Source organism: Siniperca chuatsi, linkage group LG10 (assembly GCF_020085105.1).
Source record: "Siniperca chuatsi isolate FFG_IHB_CAS linkage group LG10, ASM2008510v1, whole genome shotgun sequence".
NCBI lineage: Eukaryota > Metazoa > Chordata > Actinopteri > Centrarchiformes > Sinipercidae > Siniperca > Siniperca chuatsi.
Window position 1 is genome coordinate 18421412 of NC_058051.1, and position 17818 is coordinate 18439229.

General features: G+C 43.5%; 1 protein-coding gene across 8 annotated transcripts in view; it reads right to left on the reverse strand.

The window, feature by feature from the left end:
* LOC122882453 (ERC protein 2-like) overlaps nt 1–17818 on the reverse strand; it is a 152254-nt gene that overhangs the window by 95227 nt on the left and 39209 nt on the right. For all 8 annotated transcript variants that reach the window (XM_044209833.1, XM_044209840.1, XM_044209835.1 and 5 more), the window contains one exon: nt 178–315. In XM_044209833.1, coding sequence (XP_044065768.1) covers nt 178–315 — 138 coding nt within the window. The remainder of the gene's footprint in view (nt 1–177; nt 316–17818) is intronic.

Consider the following 17818-nt stretch of genomic DNA (forward strand, 5'->3'; position numbering starts at 1 on the left):
ATTTTAGTCTCTTCATTAATAGTGTGCATAATTCTTCACACCATCCATTTAACAACTATTCTCAACCTCGACCCTCACTTTGAGTGTCTTTTCTCAGCAGTTGCTGTCAGCTGCATTCTTTGGCCTATTTAACAAGGCCATCCTCACCCTCCCTTCATCCCTCCCTATGTTCTGTACCTTTTCGGATAGGGCTTCCTCCAGTGTGGCCAGGGCTGTGTCTGTGTTGCTGGAGTCAGTTTGAAGGCCCTGGACCCTTTCCCTCAACCCAGCCAGCTGTTTGTCCTTATCCTTTAACTGCTCCAACAGGTTCTCAATCTGGAGAGAGACAGAGAAAGAAAGGAGCTGATGTTAGTAGCATACTGATGTGAAACAAGCACATAACAATCTCAAAGATTAAAAGAATCATGGGCAGAAAAGTTTAACATGAACGTGAAAGGTTAACTAGCATTCGTTCAATGTACCCAACTTGACTATCGTGACTGGAGACCTTGTGGTACCGAAGAACCACAGAAAGAAATCTTCGATTGAGAAGATGAATCTAGACACTGAACAGTGGGCTCAGCCTCTGGCTGCAATCTCCAATTTCCTGCTGTAATGTCTTCCACTCTGGCCTGGCATCTCAAAGATGAGCAGTAATGAAAGTCTCCACTTTACAGCTTGGGTCAAGACAATTACGATTGGATCCATGAAGAGGGAAGAAGTTAATTCTACTGCTGAGTAGATGACTTAGTGGAGAGGTGTAAACAACACAGTCACTGGATAGTGTGACCAAATCAGCTTCAGTACCAGTTCAGTAGTGTTATACTAAGAGTTAATTCAGCACATTGACTTACAGGACTTTGTCTCTGCATCTGCCTTTCTGTGGCTAACCTCATGTTACTAAAGTGGTGGTGTAATAGCCAGTTGTGGTGTTCAACAGCCTTTATCTGATGAACATCCGCAAAACAGATCACAAACACACAGAAAGACACATGCAGAGGCATACTCAGACACACAGGCATACACACAAATACAAAATGCTCCAGGCTGTACCAAACAAAACACTAGCAGATGCAGCTGGGGTAGGACACAGTGCAATGCAATGAGACTCCAGAGGTCTACAAATTAGTTACAAAGGGACAGCACATCTGGTGACAGGACATTGTAACTTGCTTGTGGCTTATAACACAAACATTCCTTTAAATTCTGAATCAATATCATCTTGATAAAAAAGGTAGTTCAATTTGAAAAGTTGATTGACTCCCTGAGATTCCTTGAGACCTACACACTGAGATAATCTATTTTCCTGTCTCCAACTCAGTCTTCTTTAGTGGTTTTTCTACAGACAGACAAAGCACCATTCACTCGCTGCTGCAAAGCATTAATACCACATTTGACCCAAATGGTCCTTTCTCAGATCAGGGCTTGTGTTGTACGAAAGAAAGGCACATGCACTGAAAAGAATTCATTATTTAATGAACATGAGAATCCAATAAAAACAAGAAAAGCACTTCAGGCCATCAAGAGACTACATTTGAACTAAAATGGTGACAGGGTAAAAAATGTCCAGTGGGGAGAATAAGCTGCATTCCAGTCATGGGTACATAGATAGATAATGTCCAAATTTCCACAGCTATTTTACAAATGAATCCAATTAGACTGTAGACTTTGGTGTTCTCTGCTCCCTGGAGGGCAAGAGCAAGGATTTAAAGGAGCCATCTTGGTTTTGGCAATGGGGGGAAAGTGGCAGGAGGGGGTGGGAAAAAGCAGCCAGGACCCTTCGGCAGATCTTGATAGGTTAATGACAGTCATTACACAACCAAGCTAAAGGCTCTGGTAGGTCAGTCCACAAGCGATAGAGACATTAAACCCTTCAGGGAATGATGGGAAAGCTTCACACTACCGAAGTCAGATAAAATTCCCAGAAATCCATGATTGCCATGGGTGTGTTAGATGGGATTTTAGGGCGGACACTGTGAAAGAGAAAGGGACTGAGAGAGGTGAGGTTAATATGGGTTTCCTCATTTATTCTCTTATATTATGCTCATTTTAAGTGTGTGGGCTGAAGAGGTACTTTTAACTTATTTTCCAAGGGATGTAGGCACTTGAGCGCTAAAGCTAGATACATTTTAACATTCATGATCTCAACATCATGAAGCACCGGAGAACCCCCCACAGATTAAACAACAACTGACGCTGGAACATGCTTATCTCCACTCGCAGTAAACAGAGGAGGAAGTACAAACAAACCAAATATCTGGCTTTGGCCTCTAGTTGTAGTAGCTCAGTAGGTTTGACATACCTTGTTCTCCTAAATACGCACCGAAACATATACATATGTACTCATGCACACCCTAGCTCCCTGTCCCTATGGGCACCACAGAGCCCTATTTCAGGTCAAATTGAGCATGCTGCCCCTGGTCTTAGATAAATGATTACATTCTTCACCAGGCCGATATTTGCTTTGGCCTGGTTGCAAAAAATAACAACCCCTCGATGAAATATTTAGCCTTGTCGCTCTGCCTTCTGTGAAATTGTGCAGAAAAACGTTCAACACAACTTAAACGTGGTATCAGCGGATGAGAACAAGTCACGTGACTCATGGATATGGGAAAGAGGGCAAGGAATTCTGTCAGAATTCTCAAAGTCAAAACATACCCTCCGAAGAGAAATGCCTTTTGTGAACAGGCGAGGCGCAGGGCAACCGTATGCCTTTCTGGGAGAGAGGGGGGCCTCCTGTCCAGTAGCTTGATTGTTATGATGAGAACAGCAGCCATTCATTTTATCTCTCAGTGTACGAGGTTACCTCAAACTATACTCCCGCATCTCACACACACACACACACACACACACACACACACACACACACACACACACACACACACAGGCTTTTATCATTAAACCACTGTGCATATGTCATCCCACTCTCCAACCACAGACACCTCCCGCTGAAGGAGACCACCTACGATAGGCAGCTACCATGACTCTATGGGCCAGGCACTGCGGTGTGGACTGTCTGTCTCAGTCATCTCCCACACACATGGCTCCCCACTGTTTACAACCATACTATTTTGACTCTGATAACTTTATCAATGAGCTGATAGGACGGGACCAGGTTCTCCTTAAAAGAGGGAGTGTTGATGCGCGGTTACCTTTTACTGACCCCGACTTTGCACATGTTATCGACATTATAGTTATAGTTGTAGCTCCAATATACAGCTGAATAGTAAAGTACTTTAAAACATTGGAAGGCTATGGGATGTTGAGATTTCATTACTAGTGACTTTTACTAATCAACAACTTTTGCAAAATAGTGGTTGATTAACTGAATAATCATCATTGATATAATGATGTAAAAAACAAAAAGATGCAGAGAAGGGCTTTACAGCTGCCAGTTAAGAAATTATTACAGTACTGCAACACGAAAAATACACTGTACATGTAAAAATATGGGAACAAAGATGGTCGCTGAGTCTAATGTAATGGGAGAGAAGTTAGTGAAACAGTATCAGGTCCTGTGTCTCTGGCGAAAAATCGTGATCTAAAAGCAGCTTGTTCCGGAGCAGAACCACAAACCCGGTCGACCCGTCTGTCTTCCATCCAAACTAAGAACTAGGCCTCCGTGGCCTCCAGAGGAATTATTTCTGCAGAATACAAAGAAGACCAGCGTGGAGCGTGACCACTATAAAAATACAATCATTTGTATTTTTAAAACTCTTTTGGACCAATAAAAATACCAAACAATAATTGGTCGCCCTTTCTTAAAGGCAACTCATTTCTCTGCGCTTGTCATCGCCTCTGAAAATATGACAGGGACAGTTGTAAAACCCAAAGATCCTGGCAGCGACACGTATGTGCATGCATGTACATACACACGCACACACACAGCCACACACGAATACACAGAGGGACAATAACCGCAAACTGAACAAAATGTAGTAACACAGTGTGTACTTCCCCAGAGAAATCTAGGTCACAGTCAGACAGAAACACGATGAAAGACAACATAGTGGAAATATCATACTGCTACTTCAAGTGCTCCACGATCACATACTGCGATCCAAGTAAAGCATGTACATATTAAACTTGGAATTTTATGATGTTTGTGTGTGTCTGTGTGTGTGTTGCAGTATACTAAAACATGTACACCTGCATACTGTTCCCATCTCCTGCCATCAGAGCTTTTCCTCCTACTCCTGAGCACTTAGATGTGGCTCTTCAAAGAGAAACACAGTTTGGTCATGAAGTTCAGGGAAGACAGTGACCTTTTCAGTGTGAGGAGGGTGGGCTTGCACTTCATTTAACCCCTGTTCCACCACCACCCCTTCTCTGCCTGTGAAACAGCAACACGGCAACACTGGCGGACTGTGGAAGCCCTGATACTGTGTAAGTTGGCGCCCCCATGTGGCAATTTCCTGCAACAGGCCCATTTATCCACTTATGACAACTCCTGAATTTAAAAATGTTATGTTTAAGTTTTGTTTTTGTCTTTCAAGCATCCACTTTGTGAGGACATCAGAATGGCACATAACCACAGAGGAGACTTAAATTCCCCAAGTTCTTTGAATAAGTGATCTCCATATTTATGATGTGATACTGCACACCTTTGCTTTATAGAGCAGGGTAACATAGAGAGATACTGTCCTTTCTGGTCCTAGACTTTACATGAACAATTGAGCAAGACACTCACCTTCTGCATGCTACATCATTATAACTTTCCTTGAATAAGAGTAGCAGCTAAACATATAATTGTTAGGAAACATTACACTGCACAAATGGTGTTAGCTACTGAAAGGGAACTGCCACCATATACCCATAGCTGTGGAGTCCCCACCAGATCTCTGAGTCGACTGGCTGGGAATGTAAGGAGGGCAATGTGACACAGAGACCCTTAAAGCAGAAAATGACACCTCTCCCCTATTCCCCTCAAATGACCTTCCTGATGTCATGCTGCTTTGCTCTAGGAGTCATTACTCATCTGTTATCGAGCAGAACGACGGAGCACAATGACTTCATAAGACAAGTGGTGCCCGAGAGATGGAGGAAGAGAAGGGAGGGTCAAGAAGCACAGTGCTCAGGTTCTGAAATCATCCACACTTTTCTAAACAAGGAAATGGAGAGATCATTCTTTATTTTTTCCTCCTCAAAGAGAGCAAAAGAGAGTCACAAAATCTTTCCCCCTGATGAAAGAATGAAAAAAAGAAAATTTCTGTGCTTGATCTGTTGGCCAACACTTGCCTGCAGAAGAGGGCTGGGCACATCTGCACAAAAACACGTTTTGTGCCATTATGAATCAGCGTGTGTGCTAGCATGCCTGCATGTCTCTCTATATCTGCTGTGCTGTTCTCTACCAAACCTCATTTGCCTCCAAACCATAAACCATGCAGAGGCAGGATCCAGTGGCAAACAGGCAGGTCCTCGCCCATCCTACAGCTGAGGAAAAAATAAAGATTTGTCAAACTGGAACTGGGAGCAAATGAAAGAGACAGAATTTTCTAACAACTGAGGCCTCTGAGCTTCCTCTCTGTTGCCCGAACATTAACTTAGCTCTTAACCACCAGTGCCTGTTCAGAAAGACAAAGGTGTTCTGTGTCCATCAGCAACACACACATACTCTCATTTCAATGTAAGCGCAAAGGCCCATAAACATACACAAAAGCAGAGAAATACACTATATGAATACAGAGAAACAAGCAAGGAGAACACAGATGAATACACATGATGAGCCTCATTTATCAAGTTCCCTTATATATTTTTTTAGAAACAAGCAACTTTCCCTGTATTTGTTCAGATACATGAGGTTGTCAGCGTGCATACAGGGATAAATCCCGATCATTCCTAAATTGGAAGTACAATCACATGGCGTCCATCACATGACCTTAGTTATAAGTTAATAATTATGGTACAACCTCAGAAACATTAAATAAAGAAAAGCAGAACACCCACAAAGAAATAAAAAGTAAGAAATTATGTTAAATTGGCTGAAAAAAGATCAGGAAAAAAAGGTAACACTAAAAACTGTTCTCCAGAACAAACACATTACTTAGTAGCCAAAGTGCTGGGGTTTCTGGTTCACAAAGGCTATAATTTAAAAACAAATTACAGATAACATTAATATAATGTAATTTATGGAATGCCACATGAAAGAAGGAAAACAACAAAGCATGACATGAAACTTGAAATACAAAAAACGAACAACTGCATGCAGATAAAACTTCAGGAGGGGGCCAAGGAATTGCAGATAAGATCTCCAAAATGGATAAGTGCAGATGCCATCATCAGCAAGGTGGTGAGGAGGCTTTACTGAAGGGTTCAGTGAATTATTTTAACATTGCATGCAGGCTAAAAGAACATTAAAGTCATGTTCTGCACAAGTTAAAACAACTATCTAAAATGGTTGATATTTGTTTGCTCTTAATGCCTAGGCTGTGAGTAACCAGGAAAAAAGCCCTAACTTAAGTCACTGAACTAAAAACACACAGTTTTGAAAAAAACCTTTCCTCACAGAACTGCCTCATCAGAAACACTTCCTAAAAAGTAATAATCTGCATTAAACCCATCCATCCATCCATCTTCTTCCGCTTATCCGGGGCCGGGTCGCGGGGGCAGCAGTCTAAGCAGGGACTCCCAGACTTCCTTCGCCCCAGACACTTCCTCCAGCTCCTCCGGGGGGATCCCGAGGCGTTCCCAGGCCAGCCGAGAGACATAGTCCCTCCAGCGTGTCCTGGGTCTTCCCGGGCCGCCTCCCGGTGGGACATGCCCAGAACACCTCCCGAGGAGGCGTCCAGGAGGCATCCGGATCAGATGCCCTAGCCACCTCAGCTGGCTCCTCTCGACGATGGAGGAGCAGCGGCTCTACTCGAGCTCCCCGTGTGACTGAGCTCCTCACCCTATCTCTAAGGGAGCGCCCAGCCACTCGGCGGAGGAAGCCCATTTCGGCCGCTTGTATCCGCGATCTTGTCCTTTCGGTCACTACCCAAAGCTCATGACCATAGGTGAGGGCAGGAGCGTAGATTGACCGATAAATCGAGAGCTTTGTCTTTCGACTCAGCTCCTTCTTTACCACAACGGTCCGATACAGCGCCCGCATCACTGCAGACGCTGCACCGATCCGCCTGTCAATCTCACGCTCCATCCGTCCCTCACTCGTGAACAAGACCCCGAGATACTTAAACTCCTCCACTTGGGGCAAGGACTCCCCACCCACGCGAAGAGAGCAAACCACCTTTTTCCGGTCAAGAACCTCAGATTTGGCCTCAGATTTGGAAGAGCTGATTCTCATCCCAGCTGCTTCACACTCGGCTGCAAACCGTCCCAGTGCATGCTGCAGGTCCTGGTTTGAAGAAGCCATCAGAACGACATCATCTGCAAACAGCAGAGATGAGATCCTGTGGTTCCCAAACCGGACACCCTCCGGCCCCTGACTGCGCCTAGAAATTCTGTCCATATAAATTATGAACAGAACCGGTGACAAAGGGCAGCCCTGGCGGAGTCCAACATGCACCGGGACAGGTCTGACTTACTGCCGGCAATGCGAACACAGGTCCTGCTCGGTTATACAGGGACCGGACAGCCCTTAGCAAAGGGCCCCGGACCCCATACTCCCAGAGCACTCCCCACAAAGCGCCCCGGGCACACGGTCGAATGCCTTCTCCAGATCCACAAAGCACATGTGGACTGGTTGGGCAAACTCCCATGAACCCTCGAGCACCCGATGGAGAGTATAGAGCTGGTCCAGTGTTCCACGACCGGGACGAAAACCACTCTGCTCCTCCTGAATCCGAGGTTCGACTATCGGACGAATTCTCCTCTCAGTACCCTGGAATAGACCTTACCGGGAGGCTGAGAAGTGTGATCCCTCTGTGATTGGAACACACCCTCCGGTCCCCTTTCTTATACAGAGGGACCACCACCCCGGTCTGCCAGTCCAGAGGCACTGTCCCAGACCGCCACGCGATGTTGCAGAGACGTGTCAGCCAAGACAGTCCCACAACATCCAGAGACTTAAGATACTCAGGACGGATCTCATCCACCCCGAAGCCTTGCCACCAAGGAGCTTGCCAACAACCTCAGTGACTTCGGCCAGGGTGATGGATGAGTCCGCCTCCGGGTCCCCAGCCTCCGCTTCCTCTTCGGAAGACGTGACAGCGGGATTGAGGAGATCCTCAAAGTATTCCTTCCACCGTCCGACAACATCCCCAGTCGAGGTCAACAGCTCTCCACCCGCACCGTACAAGGTGTTGGTGAAGCACTGCTTCCCCCTCCTGAGCCGTCGGACGGTTTGCCAGAATTTCTTTGAGGCCGACCGATAGTCCTCCTCCATGGCCTCTCCGAACCTCTCCCAGTCCTGAGTTTTTGCCTCTGTGACCGCCACGGGCTGCAGCACGCTTAGCCTGCCGGTACCTGTCAGCTGCCTCGGGAGTCCCACGAGCCAACAAGGCCCGATAGGACTCCTTCTTCAGCCTGACGGCATCCCTTACTTCGGCGTCCACCACCGTGTTCGGGGATTGCCGCGCGACAGGCACCAGAAACCTTGCGACCACAGCTACGAGCCGCCGCATCGACAATGGAGGTGGAAAACATGGTCCACTCGGACTCAATGTCCCCAACCTCCCCCGGGATCTGGGAGAAGCTCTCCCGGAGGTGTGAGTTGTAGACCCTGCTGACAGAGGGCTCCGCCAGACGTTCCCAGCAGACCCTCACGATACGCTTGGGCCTGCCAAGTCTGTCCGGCTTCCTCCCCCGTCCAGCGGATCCAACTCACCACCAGGTGGTGATCGGTTGACAGCTCCGCCCCTCTCTTCACCCGAGTGTCCAAGACACGCGGCCGGAGGTCAGATGATACGACAACAAAGTCGATCATCGACCTCCGGCCTAGGGTGTCCTGGTGCCACGTGCACTGATGGACACCCTTGTGCTTGAACATGGTGTTAGTTATGGACAGACTGTAACTAGCACAGAAGTCCAACAACTGAACACCGCTCGGGTTCAGATCAGGGGGGCCGTTCCTTCCGATTAAGCATTAGGCATTAAACCATTATTGCCTAATTCAGGAGTACAAACATGTTCAGAGCCAGTGTGAGCTACAGATATTATTTCCATAAGCTGCATAATCTTTCTTTACGATATTACCCAATAGAGAACTGTTTAACTCCTTTAATCAATAAAAGTTAAAGATACCCATGAAAATACAACTGCTCACACAAATCCTAGTTTTGGCTTTTGGGCTCAGATGTGTGCAAACTTTTGTCCAATGTCTAAAAAAGTCCAACAAAAAAAAACACCCAAAACTTTTATCAATCCTAATTTGCGGCTACTGAAACAAAAATATTTAAGTAGCTTGATAAATGAGGCCTACTGTTCATGTACGTGCATAAAGACATTTGCATATGAACACACATGCACAAACAGGAAACCATATCCATTTGTCTAATTCTGTATGTGTATTGTAACATGTGGTTTATTCTGAACATACAGTACTGATCTCTGAGGAATACACACACACACACACACATGCACACACACAATCAGTCTGATTATTATCATGAATGTCGGGCCAGGATCAGGCGATGGGGGCTGCATATAGCACTTACACATATGACAAGCAGACATCCTCCCCCTCTCCCCACACATTCCTCCAGAATGTCATTCACACAGAGATCCTCCACTGCATTCATACATATCAAACAGACATCAACACACAGACACTCTAACACACACATATGTACACTTACACATACAACAGAGATGCAGACATGCAAACGAAGAATGATAGAGAAACATTGAGAAAGACGAAGCAAGTGTTGTTTTCATTGTGATTTCTCCTGGTCGACCACAGAGCAAAATGAGCAGGGAGAGACTCCTGCAGACCCAGAGCTGTTCAATGAAGACAGATTGCACTTGTGCAAGCTAGGCTGTACGTGAGTGTGAGTGTGTCTGTGTGTGTGCCGGCCAAGTTGATCCATGTCCATGCTCTTTAGGCTCAAGACCCTATCTCTGCCCCCCCTCAGCTGCGGAATGCTGCAGTGATTGCTGGGTAATTACCCTGACGCTTTATACCTCTGCTCCCAGCACCATTAGTATTAATTCTTTTCTTTTTCTCCTTTTTGGAGAGAAGGAATGGGAGCCCTTTGATCTGAAAGAAGGAAAGAAAGAAAGAAGGAAATAAAGAAAGGAATCATATGTGGCCACCCGGTGGGGACCACAGCAACTGTGTGCAACCCGTAGCTTCTGACCCAGGCCCACTTTACAGTGATCTGGTCAGACAGGTCAAATACACCATACAGTCATACGGTTCAACTGAGAGGCAGAAAGTCAAATTGTGACCCACTTTCATCTGAGAGGGTTCGACAGAAACTGAAGTGCCTGTCTCAGATCTTAAAGTATGAAATACTAACACTTGACTGCCAACAGGTTAGGTCGAAACAGGTCAGCCTGAGTTATGGCTTGTGTCATCATCAGGATACAGTCAGGTTTAAGTTCTTCATCAAGTCGGAGAGAGTCATCAAACACGTCTGATTTCTTGAACTGAAGTGCACGTGTTGTGGTCAGGAAGAAGACAGATTTGAATAGCTGGAGCCTGACATATGGCCCAACACTGGGTTTGTCTTGACTGATGTGTAGCCTGGCTCCAATCAGCCAGCCTCAGGCTCTCACCATTAACCCCGGCTGATTGCTGATAGGAGCAGAGGGGGATACAGGGGGGCCTATCACAGGCTGTTTACCGGAACCTCCCCAGCTCCAACAGACTTATCTGTAGCCATGTCTCTGCACTGTGATTGGTCAGATGGAATCCATTAGGATGAAAGGCATCGGTGGCCTCATCACAGATCCATCAAGATCACACACATGCTCGTGCACATGCAGTAAAGAGTTATCTGTAAGGATCTCTGAGAAATACAGCTGTTACTTACACATAATTACTCACCTGGAATCCTTACAGTGTACCCTACAGTGTATATAGGTTAGGTAAGTCTGTCAGTCATTCACTGTTTATTAACTGCCACACAACATCCTCATGAAGCTTCAAATATCAGAGCACTTAACATTTAGGAGGCCAATGCAATTTTCTAATTTTGGGGTGAATAATCTTTCATGACCTGGCCCTACCACACACACTGTACATACTGTTTGACCAGGGCAATGCATACAGACTACCCAAATTCAGACACTGATGTGATTCTGCAAGTTTACTGCATGAAGTCAGGTGACAGCTTCATGCAATGAACATTATAGTCTTCTTAGTCAGTAATGATATTCAAGTTTTAATTCATAACATTATTTTGGGGTTAAACTACAAGTTGTAATAGCACTGGTTAGGGCTGGGTATCGTTACAAGTGCAAATATGATATACCCGAGGTTTAATAGATACTTTTTTCACTACCTTAGTTTGAAGAATATAACCTGTTTTTTTCTACAAAACCATTTTATCATTTAACAAAATGTGCCACACTTCTCAATGCATCAGTATTCAGTGTTGTCTTAACCGATGTAGCAGTATAAGAACTTTGCCTAGATAAAACCCAGTCTAAAATTATCAGTTTCCTGATTTAGCTCAGGAAATACCTGACTAAAGATTAAGTAAACAAGACTAAGAATCTGACAAAGCAATTGATGCCAACTTGCGGCACTTGACAATTTTCAGTACTCTGTGCTGTGGTCACATTTCAGTCAGTAATCAAAAAGTATTGATACCCAGCCCTTGTAATGGTGTGTAATTGGACATAATAGCCTTTTTAGGAGATAACATTTATTATATGACTGTTTTAAGAAAGAATTTAAAATTGGAGAGAGATCATTGTCTGTAAGACACATCTGGACACAAAAGCCGTAAGGAATGCTCATATTTGTTTATACACAGTACATATGCACACACACACACACACACACACACACACACACACACACACTGTGCCAATGGTGGACTAATATTTTCCTTTCTATCACCATGCAGCACTTCCCCTCGCTATCCATATGCATCAAATTCAAAAGTGGCAGTGTTGTTTTGGGGCGGTGTGTAAAACATGTGGGAGGAGGGAAAGAAAAGAGAGAGAAAGGAGCACTGAAGGTTTTTTGGGAAAACATGATCAGCATAAGCCTGCACTGGTACAGTAGTTTGCTCAAATGAATACGACATTAACAGAGGACGGTCATTAGACGGTATTTATTCATTGATTCAACATGGGACATGAACATGGAGTGTATTTCAACAAAAATGAAAGCTCAGAAAATTAGGAAAAATGGACAGGAGAGTAATTGCTCCACAGAGAGAGGGATCAAAATGGGGGAGAGGTAACAGAGGAAATGTAGAATGCCAGGGAACATCTCTATTTATCTCTATATCACTCTCTTGCTCTACTTTTCTTCACAATCAAAGGCCTAGCCGTGCCGATGACACCAGGCCAGAGCAAGTGTTGAAAGAGTCTGGCAGAGGGTGAACTGAAACAGAGCTGGGTTCCCCTGAGAAAGTCTGGGGGAGACCTGCTAGACACTATCATAACTAACAGAGACCCTTGCGTACACGGCATCCTTCTAGATAGATACATACACACAAACATACACACTTATGCCCAATGCAGCCCAAGCAGATGTAATCGAATCGCTCTGGCTGTGGTTGCTATAGGGAGGGAACATGATAGGGGATACTATACTTCCATGCACACAGCCAGCCTTTTTAAAAGCATGAATATGGATTGAGACAACCACAATGTTTGAACATGAATAACACATGTATGCCAAAACCACACCACAACCGGCTATGCGTGTGTACCTCCCACGCCCCTACCCCCCCAGCGAAAGAAAAAAAAAAAAGAACCTAAAATGAAAAAATAAATAAATAAATGCATCATTATGCATTGGTCATGGTCTCTTAGACCAAGGGCCCAAACAGAGCTGCCACTGTTCTGTGTTGTGATACGTAAGACCAAAAATGCCCGCACAAACCTAGCATATACATTTTCTTTTTTCATTTAAAGACCAGTTCCTCATTATTTTTAGTTACGTTTTTAGTCAGCCTCTTACTATTAGGATCAATGTAGGGCTCAAGCTACAGCAATGACATCATGGGACCGTGCTATAAGTCATGGTGACTGTTCATGGAGAGGCCCCTAGGAAAAGATAAAAATCCTCGTACTCTCCCCAGACAGAAAATAGGGCACCAATGAGTGATACATGCTGCAGTTTAAGGTAGTCTCTGCAGTGGTGCACTATTATAATTTCAAAAGTGTTTAGCACTGTGTGTCTATCTGTGTCTGTATCTGCCCACTAGTCTGGGAGTAATTTCTCCACTATGTAAAGTATCACTCGCTGTATTAAAATGTTATTGCTGCACCAAAGAGGGGCTAAAGAGGCATACTTCAGTTCAAACACGGATGGGGGCAACAGAGCCTTAAACAAAGTCAGAGAAGTCCAACAGATACTCTAGAAGTGTGGTCTTACTGAAGTACTCCCATTTGTATGTACTTGAACTCGTCTCTTGACGCTTTAAATATTTGGTAAAAAATGTTAAATCTGTTAAAGGTGAGTTAAGCTAAAGGAGTCAAGCTTTTTAATCACTATGTAAAAATGAAAATTAAATAAACAAATATAAAAGCTGAATGGCTCAAAACATCCAAAACAACACAGGGCCAGGGAAGAAATGTAACAACACGAAGAGGTTCACAAACTACAGTTTGATACACCAAACGGACTCCGTGTTGTTATTTACATTACTTTTTTTGTTCATTTTATATTACACCCACATAAACATCCTACAGACAGTTTTTGCTCTTAGTTCTCCAGATGTCAGTTCCTTCTGACTGGGAAGAGAGTGCACACATTCCCACACACACACACACACACACACACACACACACACACACACAAACAAAGGCAGAAAACATTATGACACACCAGCTGACCTGTCATCAGCATGTGTGTCATCATCTCCGACACTCTGGGTGGTGGGGAATTGGACCTGTTTGTCGTGAAGATAGAGAGCTTGTCGTAATAACACAGATGCATCATCTTAACCCTCAAAGCTGTCCAGGGGGATGACACATGTCCGTGTGTGTGTGTGTGTGTGTGTGTGTGTGTGTGTCTGGTATAGATATTGACTCTTTTCATCAGTGGGGGAACATATACAAGAGATTAATAGCCCTATGAACTGTGTTTAGTTGACTTATTCAGAGATGATAATTTTATGAGGAGGAAGCCCGCGACTCAAACGACTTTTAAATGATCTAAGCTAAACTTCATCCCATTGTGTCATGAAAGCAACGTCAGCCCTTGTTCACAGCAAAGGTTTTTAGCTGCATAACATATTCACAGAACTTTCAGCTGCTTCTCTTCTGACCCATATTCAGCTGATCCTCAACCCAGCTTTGCTTTTCTGTATCCAGAATGTTTTGTCATATCAAAAAAGTCCCCCTTTATTGAGGAAAATGTACCCTTGATATTTAGATACAGGAAGTGTCAGGGAAAGCTTTATCCTGTCCTGGGAAGACTTGAAACATGCAGGGTCGGTCTATGTCTTATACGATTGGAATGTAATGACTTATACAGTATGAAACCGGGAAGGAATTATGCTTCCAAGCTATACTCCTGTTTTTCCCCTTGTATACAGATTTGTAAGTTATAGCATCCTAGAGTGGAAATGTACTTTGTGAAGGAAAAAGATTATGTGGATTTGTTCCTGGTAAATCCCAATCCAAATTTTGTGACTGAAGATCAAAATGAGGTGAACAACACTACACTGTCTTGCTGTTGTATGACTCTTCTTTTTTAAAGTTTATTTTACGTTATTTTGCCTTAATAATATAGAGGCAGACAGGAAACAAGGGAAGAGAGATAGGGATATGACATGCGACAAAGGTACGCAGCCGAAATCGAACCATGGACGTTGCAGTCATCACCTCTAAGTTTTGAGCCATTCTGTATCTCTCCATTATCTCTGTGTGCAGGTAGCTACAACCCTCCACAACTCTTGCCAATGTTAACATATGCACATGGTAATGTTAGCATTAAGCTGACAAAGTACAGCTGAAACTGACAAACAACTGAAGCTGATGAAATACAGCTGAGCCTCATGGATATTGAGCTAAGCCTGTCAAAGAAAGACTTAGACCTATGATGTGTAGAGTCTAAAATGGCCTAAAACGCTCCACACAGCTACTTGTTTACATGTTTTTAACTAGTGAACAATGTGGAAAGGAATCAAATTGCAGCATTTTATCATCCTTTAAGAAACACAGTTGGGTGTTCATTTCAAAAAAGAGACTTGATGTTGGCTGTTGGTAATGTATTTTATAATGGTGTGAATTATATGATAGCATTATGTTTGATGCTTGTATAACATTTATCAAGCTTGTTTGAGTTTGAATGCCTTGCATGAACTAGAGAGTTTGTTATGTTGAGAAAACCTAAGCAACTGCTTGCACGGTGATGCGTGCGTAGAACTTACACATCATAATGGAAGTGGCTCAAGAGAATTGTGGTTAGCTAGAGCAGTCATTTCAGTACACAAAGCACTGAGGATTGAACACACTGAGACATAGAGAAGCAAAATACCCATTGCACTTGTAATTAGTACAGGACGCTTAAACTTTTACAGGACGCACCTTTTTTGTTAGTAAGTATTGTATTTGCCTAAATGTACAGCAAGACCTGTTTATTTGACAGAAACTCGTAGTTGTGAAGGGAAACAGTAGTCACATCAACGTAAATGAACTGCATGCTTCCAGGAGAGTTAAAGTTGGTTGGTTAAAACACTAATCCAATAGCTAATGCTGATAATCAGTGAGATGGTAAAATTAAATAAAAATACTGTACTGTACAGGCTATAGTTTGTTGTGTTTGCTGCATTTATGGTTATCTTATATTGTTGATCATTTATAAAATAGGTGCACTCACTAAGATTACTTTCACACCTGTAGATTGGTTTAGTTGGTCAGGAAGCATAGAAAAAAAATATACATTGTTGACTTTTAGGTCTGGTCCGGTTGGTGTTCCCAATGACTTATTACAAACAGACCAAGAGTTGTAATCATGAAGCCATGTGGACTGACAGGTCAATTATTGGGCAGTTTTGGTGACTGTCAACCTACATCATCAGTGCTACATGGACCCTCGTGGAGAAATCCGCGCTTCACTGCACCATATATGTTTATTCAACTTGGTATCAGAAAGAGTTCTGTTATCTGATGAGCATTATTAGTCAAGACTGACTGCAACTGGACATCATATGACAGACAAGTAGAGAAAGGACAAAAATGAGGAGTTTTGTTACAGTGGTAGAGAGTTACTGCGCGGCTGCTACTTTTCCTCTTATTAAGAAGCTGCCACGGAGTAGGACAAGCAAAAAATGTTGCTGAAAAAAAATGATTTTTTTGCATTTTTACCTTAATTTGATATTTGACAGTATAGAGATAGGAATATGGGAAGAGAGAGGGGGTATGACATGCAACAAAGGTTATGTGGTATGCGCCTTGACCATTACGCCGAATGTACACAGCAAATGGCTGCGTCGCGTTACTGCTGCGCTGCGACTCAGTCACGGCTCCGTCGCGGTTTCAATGTCCACCAGAAAAGTTTCAGAAGCAGAGTATCTGTTCTTCAGCCGCATTTATAATATAGTTTAGAGCTGGTATTCGTGTGCTGACACGCATACGTGTTATCATGGTTACCACATGATCTCTCAATTATATAGATCGCTGACACAGAATTTAGATGGATTTTGCTTTCACACCACAAAAAAAAAACAAAACGTGTGTTTATATAAGTTAATGCAGCTTCAGAGAGACAAGCAGCTTCAGAGAGACAAGATCCCTCTGGACAACAAGGCTAACTGTCTCCTCTCCCAGGAAGAAGTAATGCATTTTTACTGTTAAAATGAATTGATATTTGCTATTGTTACATACACAGTTGGATGATGTATTTTTTGCTCGTTTCTCAAGTATTTGTCCAAAATACATGTCAAAATTTATCTTGTAGAATGGGTATTTCCCAAGGGTACAGAACATGATCCACATTTGAGAAATGGGAAAGGCAGGATAGAGATATGGCTTCTCTGAATGATTTAAAACACACAGATTGTCCTCTTGAAGATATGTGAAACATATTTCCTTCTGTTCTAGAAAATTACTAATGATGGTAAAGAATATGACCACCTCCAGCCTAAGATTATCAGAGTGATGCAGAGCCAGTCTTTGCATCCCATCCAGAGCAGCAGAGATGAGAGGATTCTGTTGTGTGAAACAGCAGGATGTTTTCATCGCGCTCTGGAGAAAGACAGACTGGAGGGGCAGATGGAGACAGAAGCCAAAAAACTTGCTATTGAGGAAACATGTAAGAAACTTTTGTGTGAAGAGATACGCATAAACAAGATGAAAGAGGAGCTGGAGAAGGAAAGGCAAAGAATGACCAGAGAGAGGGAGGTCTTTCAAAGAGAGTGCTCAAATGACTGAGGTGAGGAATGCCTACCAGTTGGAGAAGGAGAATATGAAAAATGAAAGAAAAACCTTCGAGAAAGAACTCAAGGCAAAACAAAGGAGAAGGAAGGCCTTTAATGGACAAAATAATGCTATGTGTGACAAAAGGAAAGCCTTCAAGATAGAAAAGAAAGAGATGGCCATGACGAGAGAGGCCTACATTCAAAAAAAGTCAGACATACAGAGAATGAGGGAGGCTTTCCAATTGGAGAGAGAGAACATGAAAGGAGAAAGAGAAACCTTCAACAAAGAACTTAGAGTACAACGTATGAAAAAGAAGGCCTTTGATACTGAAAACGATGCTATGATTGATGACAGGGACTTGTTCAGAATAGAAAAGGAAGAGATGGCAATGATGAGGAAGGCCTACATT